Source organism: Belonocnema kinseyi, chromosome 4 (assembly GCF_010883055.1).
Source record: "Belonocnema kinseyi isolate 2016_QV_RU_SX_M_011 chromosome 4, B_treatae_v1, whole genome shotgun sequence".
Classification (NCBI taxonomy): domain Eukaryota; kingdom Metazoa; phylum Arthropoda; class Insecta; order Hymenoptera; family Cynipidae; genus Belonocnema; species Belonocnema kinseyi.
The window spans coordinates 43,457,344-43,465,418 of NC_046660.1; the positions used below are offsets into that span (position 1 = coordinate 43,457,344).

General features: G+C 25.3%; 1 protein-coding gene across 1 annotated transcript in view; it reads right to left on the bottom strand.

Moving 5' to 3' along the window:
- Positions 1-6,861, bottom strand: part of LOC117170694 (eukaryotic translation initiation factor 3 subunit A-like) — a 33,029-nt gene extending 26,168 nt beyond the window's left edge. The window contains exon 1 of the mRNA XM_033357670.1: positions 6,682-6,861. Within this exon, the coding sequence (XP_033213561.1) occupies positions 6,682-6,730 (49 nt within the window). The 5' untranslated portion in view covers positions 6,731-6,861. The remainder of the gene's footprint in view (positions 1-6,681) is intronic.
- Between the last annotated feature and the right edge of the window lie 1,214 nt (positions 6,862-8,075).

Sequence of the window (8,075 nt, forward strand, 5' to 3'; positions counted from 1 at the left end):
ATCTAGTCGGGAGTGGTGCTGACTGAAAACAGATGATTTGGAGCGATTCGCGCGCCATCTGTTGGTCATTCTAAGGACTTATTGAACTACCCTCGTATGAATGCTAACAAAATATATCAAAGTATTATAAAATAAACAAATCCAAGTTAAAATTCCAGTTGTTTCGGCGCGATTTCCTCATTTGTGGTTCCTTTAAATCTCGCCGTTGTTAAAAAACATTAAAAAGATTTTGTTTTTTCATCAATGAAAATGTAGTTTCTTCAAAAAAGCCTTTTCAACTTTTATGAGTCTTTTATATGATTCGTTGTTTGTATATTTTAATTTAATTTGCTGATACAAATCAGCATTATTTTTAAAAATTGACTCCAACTATTGACAGATGTTTGACTTCAAAATTGAATATTCTTGTTTTTTACAAGAAAATAAGGACATTTCGTTTATAATTTTTTAAGGCAATCTTTGTTTGTACTTACATGTAAGAAACGATTGTTATTTATATATTATTTATTTGAATTCTCTGAAAAAGGCACGCAGTAATAGCTGAAATGACAGAACATTAACAAACAAACTTTTCAGTAATTTCTATTTTATTCTTTTAATTTGATGAAGACAAAATCCCATGGCTTTTTAGAGTTTCCAGGTATAATTTCAAAAATATTACAGGTTTACTTTTTTTTTATTCCGCCAATTAAATTAAATTGTAAAAAATTATAATGCAATGATAATGGTTTATTAATAAGTTTTCTTGAATTCCAAACAATTTTCATTAATATTTTTATCAAAGCGAGACAAAATATTCTGTAATAATAACCATATTATTTTTTTTGTTATTACTTTAAGAACAATTATAATAGTAATCTAAGAAAACTCTGGAAGTTTTAACAAAGTTCAAATAAAACTTTTAGATCGCAATCTGGTGATTACTGTTTCCTTAAGATTTCTTTTCCAATTTTCGAATATAGGATTCGCTATAAAATACTAAATTATTAAGACTTAGAAATAGAGACGAATAAAAAAGTGTCAGTTATTTTTTCAAAATTCCATGACTTTTCTAAGTCTTCCAGGTCTTAGCAGCCCTGGATTCACAGGGAAAAAATTCAAGGTCTTTTCCAGGTTTTTAAAAAAAATGAAATCACCATTTGTTATACATTAAAACGATGAAACATTTATCTTTTTTATTGGCCAACAATTTCTAAAGGAAGCAGGATCATAAATAAACAAATTATTAATTTTTGGGAACATATGTCATCTTCGTGAAATCTTTGAAAATCTTTCTAAATTTTTGTAAAATCTTTTGAATTCTTTGAAATCTTTAAGCAATTTTTTGAAATCTTTCGAAGCATTTAAAATCTTATTCAAATCTTCAAATTTCTGTGAAATCTTTTTAATTTTTTGTAAGCTCTTTGAAATCCTTCAATTCTTTGTGAAATTTTTTAAAATCTATATGAAATCTTGGTAAAATCTCCATGAAATCTTTTAAATGTTTCGTAAAATCTTTGAAATCTTTGTTAAATCGTTGTAATCTTTGGAAGCATTAAAATTTTTTGTGAAATATTGAAATTTTTGTGAAATCTTGGAAAGTCTTGAATTCTTTGAAAGCTTTGTTACATTTTTTGAAAACTTCATGAAATCTTGAAATTGCTGTGAAATCTTTTAAAATTTCTGTAAAATCTTTAAAATCCTTTAATTCTTTGTAATCTTTATGAATTCGTTGAAATCCTTTGAGACATTCAGAATCTTGGTGAAGTCTTAAAATATCTGTAAAATCTTTTAAAAAATTTGTAAAATCATTGAAATTCTTAATTTTTGTGAATTCTTTAAAACCTTTTAAAGCTTTTGAAATCTTTGCGTAATCTTAACATTTTTGTCAAATCTTTAAAATCGTTGAATTCTTTGTGAAATTTTTTGAAAACTTTATGAAATTTATGAAATATTTTTGAAATCTTTCTTTCAGCTTAACTTTTAAAATTGTTTAAATTCTTGAAATCTTTTGAAATCCTTATAAATTCTTTGAAATACTTGTGAATTTTTCCTATATCTTTTGTATTTAACAGAAATCACTAGAATATTTGAAAACTTCGTGAAATATTTCGAAAAGGAATATGCACTTGCTTAAAATATTTGAAATGTTCTGTATTTTTGTCTACTGCACCCTTTTTTAAATCTTTGAAATCGTTTAAAATTCTTATGGATTCTTTAAAATATTGGTGAAATCTTTGGTATTTGTTTTAAATGATTGAAATCTTGGAATTCTTCGTGAAACTAAAATATTCTAAAAATTTTGAAATTGTTAAAAATCTTTGAAATAGTTTGAAATTCTTTAATTCTTTTTGAAATTTATTTAAATATTTGTGAAATGTTGAAAATCCTGTGATATCTTTTAAAGTTTGTGTAAAGCCTTTGTCATGTTTGTGAATTTGTTGTAATCTTCTGAAGCATTTAAAATCCTGAAATTTCTGTAAAATATTTTAAAGTTTTTGTAAAGTCTTTGAAACCCTTGAATTTCTTGAAATCTTTTGAAGCATTTCAAATTTGCGAAATCTTGAATTTTGTGTGAAATCTTTTAAACTTTTTGTAAAATCTTTAAAAACCATGATCTCTTTGAAATCTCTGTGAAACTTTTTGAAATCATTATGAAATATTTGAAATATTTATGAAATCTTTTTTATTTGTGAAAACTTTTTTGTTCTTTTAAAATCATGGAAATCTTTTCAAATTTATTCAAATCTTTTGAAATTATTTAAAATCTTTGAAATGTAATGAAATCTCTGATATCCTTTGAAATTTTGTTAATCTTTTGAAATCCTTATAAATTCTTTGAAATACTTATGAAAAGTTTCCTACATCTTTTGTATATTTCATTGAAATCACTAAAATATTTGAAACCTTTGTGAAATATTTAGAAAAAGAATGGGAAATTGTTTAAAATATTTGAAACGTTTTGTGTTTTGGTCTACTGTACCCTTTTTGAAATCGTTAAATTTCTTGAAATCATTCAAAATCCTAATGGATTCTTTCAAATATTTGTGAAACATTCCTGAAATCTTTTGAATTTATTTAAAATCATAGAAATATTGGAATTTTTCGTGAAGTATTTTGAAAATATTTAAAATCTTAAAAATGTTCTGAAATCCTGAAAGTGCGATTTACTATATCCCTTTTAAAATCCTTGAAATCTATTGTAAGTTAAAAAATCTTTGTGAAATGTTTGAAATCATTGTACAATCTTTGGAACCTTTGTGAAATTCTTGTATTCTTTTCAGATCTCAATGAGATTTTGAATCAATCTTTGAAATATTTGTAAAATCTTAAAGTTTTGGCGAAATCATTAAAATATTTGAAATATTTGCTAAATCTTTCTTTAATCTTTTTTTTTTGTGAAGTCTTTTGTCAGTTTGACATCATTGAAATCTTTTTGAAATCTCAAATTTATTCAAACCTTTTGAAATCGTTTAAAATCTATGAAATCTGGTGTAATATACACTTTGTGAAATCTTTTCTATTCACTTAAAATCATTAAAATATTTGAAATCTTTTTGCGAATATTTTGAAACCTTCTAAAACACTTTGAAATCGTTGAAATCTGATGTCAACTTTTTAAAATATTAAAAATCCTTGAAATCTTTTGAAAGTTTTCAAATCTTTAAGAAACATTCGAAATCTTGTCTACACGCCTTTTTCAAATCCTTGAATCCTATTTAAGTTTTTAAAATCCGTGAATTTTTTTTTCAAAAATATTTAAATTCCTTTTAAATGTTATGAGAGCTTTGAAATATTTTGAAATCTTAAGAATTATTTTATAACCTTTTGAAATCTGTTGCATACTTAAAAACCGAATGGTCAAGCCCACGAAAACTGTTTTAAAATAAAAAAAAAAAAAATCAAATTGAAGGTTCTCGTGAGAAATTCAAGGAGGAGACTTCCAGGTTTTGAAGGTGTCAATAAAATTCAAGGAGAATTCCATGTTTTCAAGTTTTTCAAGGTATATGGACACCCTGTATTTGGATTTTTTGTCGTGGTAACAAATAAAAGTCTCAAGTCAGCATCCAGTTCAGCTTGTTTCCAGTAAATAAATAATATTTTAAAGTTTAAACTTTTTCTTCGTTATCTTTTTATTTTAGAAATATGTATGAGAAATATATACTAAGACAAATAATTAACGATTATTTCTATCTGTATTATTTATTTTTAACATCAACAATTATTCCAAAGTTTGTTTCAATTGAAAGTTTCCAAAATGCATTAAATTCTAAAGAGCCATAAATATAAAGTAATTTACAGCTAGAAACTTTCGTCTTATCCACTAATTTATTTACAAAAATTTCATTCAAAATATGAAGTCATTTTTTGCTGAACAATTTTTTATTCTCTAACAACTGCTTAGTTAAACTTTATATCGTCTTAAAACGATGCATAAGGACTCATAGAATGCAAATACATTTTTTATCGACACAGGTAATTGTTACAAAAAAATCTGATATAGAAATTGTAAACTAGTGTTATTATCGGTAAGCAAAAATTCTTTTTGCCAAAATACTTTGTATTATTATAGAAATAATGTTTAATTACAAAACAATTAAAAAGTTGACAATAACCGTTTTTATAAACAGTTTTGTGGCAATTATTCTTAAACAAAAAATTAGATAAATAAATTCAAAATATAAATATCCTTTCGTGAAAAAAATGTTTTTTTTTCCTACTACCATTTAAATTATTAGTCGAATTCCTACTGGTCATCTAAGTAATCAAAAAGTTAACAATAAACATGGTAAACAAAAATTCTTGTGATAAAATATTACTAAAAATATTATATCCTGCTAATAATTTGCAAAATCTAACAATTTATAAAACTATAAACAATTAGGATAAAAAATGCAAATCATTTTTATAAATAATTTATCATAATAATTATTTTTTTAAACTTAGCACATAATTTTATTATTCATTGATGGAAAATTTAGTCTTACGCTATTTTGATTAAAAATCCAATTTTTTTTCTGCGTGATACTGCCAATATTTTGAATTTGTTATGTTAATAGTTTATATATACATAATGATATATTATTTTTAGGAATATCTGTAGCAATTTACGCAATTGAAGGAAATTAAAATGGGGAAAATCATCAAATTGTTAATAACTACGGTTCTTTCTAACTTTTTATTTGTTTTTGAGATTAAATGTCATCCCTATATTAATATGAAGCAGTTTTAGCAAAAATATATTTTCTCACAGATGATAAGACAATTTGTCAATTTGTTTATAAAAATTAAAACGATCCGGAAGAAATTGAGCATGCGTTCATGTGACATAAATCAGATTTCTGAAAGAAATAGTTTCTCTGCGATTTTAATAATCAAAATAATATTACTGATGTCAATTAAAATAAAAAGTAAAATATATTTTTAATCAAAAATTGGTAGAAGAGTAGATTCTTACTAATATTTGAAAAATAACACAATTTTAACAATTGAAGGTTTATTTTTTCGGGACACATTATCCATGCAGGAAGTTTGAAAAATATTTCAAATATCTGGTTTCTTTGAGGTAAATATATTCACAAAAAAGACAGTTTAAAAAATATCCTCTTTCATGTTTCTTTATTATTTGTCCACAACTAAAAAGTTAAAGCAAATTAAAAATTTAAAAGTTATGAACAATTTTTTTAAAAATTGCATTATTTATTACCTACTAAGTAAAAAGTGGACAAAAACCTCAACATTTGCAGAAAACACTGCCACTATCTAACATTATTCAGAGGGAAAATTATTCAAAATAAAACTATAATATAATTGTTATAAAGAAACATAAATAGGTTAAACAATTGTTTGTGAACTTGAATTAATTATTACGCAACACTAATCGAATAGTTAACAAATAGTAGAAAACATGAAAAATTTAGAAAAAAACCGAGACTTTCTTATTTTATTCTATGAAGAAATTGCTAAAAAGGAAAATATGTTGTTTACAAAATGTATGTAAAAATCTAATTACCAGCAGAAAGTTGTGTTTTGTGTATAAGAAACGCGATTTGTGTTTAAAAGTTCTGCAAAAAATCAGCATTAGCGCCAAAAAATTCCCAAATCTAATTTTTAACTTATGTTTCTTTGGGACCCTATAAAACATTTTTATGGGCATGAAAATAAAAAAGCAATGTTAGATTCGTATTCTACAACTAATTGTGAAGAGAAATATTGAAATTCAACTCGATTCACCTAATATTGACGATTCTGAGTAAAATATACAAAACCGTCTTTTCATGTTGGAAATACTTCATTGGGCTTGAGGAAACTAAATATCATTTTTTCAAAAATAACAAACGCATTTATTTTTTTGTGGAATCAAAAAATGTGGGTGCAATATGTATAATTAGAAGAAAAATTTGGACATTTTTTTAACTGTCATATGACAACGACCTAACCTATAAGCATCCTCCCATTCCTTTTTCTTCTAAACTTACAGATCTTTTAATTCAAAATTAAATACCATAGATTAACCTCAGTAATTATGCGGATCAAAAATCTTATTAAATAATTCAAAAAAGTCAAATTTTGCATGAAAACGATGTAAACATTCGAAGGGAGACTTTACAAAAAAAGCCCATCACATGGTTGCGATTGCAACGCCTCTATCCGTGGCCCCAGTGAAGTTTGGTGAAGATGGTTGTTTTACTTTGTACTTACCATTCGCCCTTTTAAGGGCGTTTTCGGGTCTCTGCCCATACCTAGCCATTGCGAAAAAACAGTGGAATCACTTTTTTAGCATTAACACCACTGGGAAGCCAGAATACTGCACTACAAAAATCAGGATTTCTCAAATAAATTCTCGTTCGTCGAACGTCACCGTCGGCGAGAACCCGCGTGGACCGGATGTGGGTACCGGATGCTGATGAGAGGTTGCACTAAAAATGGCTACCTTCTTGACTTCCGTAATCGCTAGTCAAATCAATCTGTTTCGATTTAAAAAACCCGCGAATTTTACCTCTATTGCAATTTTTTTTATAAATAATAATAAATGAACAAATAATAGTTTTTTCCATCTTGCACATTAGGCTTAGAATTACTTTACATGTTGTAGGTTTATCTTCAAACTGAATTTCTAGTGTAAATAGATTTCGGAAAAAATATTTGCATTTTTAATGTTGATGTATAAAATTGATGTAAATGAAAGACTTATTTTCGGATAAATTTCCTGAAATTGGGATTTAATCGGAGTGTAAATTGGGACGGAACTAGAGTTCTGAGCCGGTTATATTACTTTGGGAACTATAACGAGAATGAGAATATCACCGAGAATATAACCAAGAAATAAATTCTCTGAGAATTTATCAGAATCTCAGACATTTTTTTGTTAACTTTTCGTTTGAAAAATCAGATCTTTTTTTTTAAAGTTTGTCGTTTTTATTTTAAAGTTTACCTGTTTTAGCAAAAATAAATTTTTTTCAACAGAAAATTCAACTATTTTTTTTTATAAATTAATCTTTTATAATTGAAAATTCAAGTACTTGGGTCAAAGTTAAACTACATTGTGAAATTTTTTTAATGAAGGCTTATGTCTGGTTGATTTTTTAACAGAAAATGTATCTCTTCCATTTTTTTAAGATTTATATTTTTTAGTTAAAAATTCGTGTTTTTTTCTGTAAAAAAAAATTTTCAGTTTGAAATTTTCTTTTTGTTGCGTAAAAATGCATAAGTATCGTATAAAATTAATTTTTTGTTGAACATTCATATTTTTAGTCTGAAAATTGAATTTTTATCAAGAAAATTTGTCTCCTGGTTTGAAGGTTCAATAACTTAGATAAAATTTTATTTATTTTTTGAATAAAAATTCTTTTTTTTTTGTTGTATAAATTTCATTATTTTTTTATTAGAATATAAACTATGACACTTTTTCGTTGGCAATGTGTCTTTTTAGGTTGAATATTTAACTATTATTTAAGAAATTCAATTATTTTGTTGAAAACTCTAGTATTTTGTTAAGGGCATGTGACACAGCTAAATACCTATATTACCGACCACAGTTTTTCAGTTCACTGAATGTTTTTTTGAACCTAAGAACTTTTTTTGTGAGTAAAATA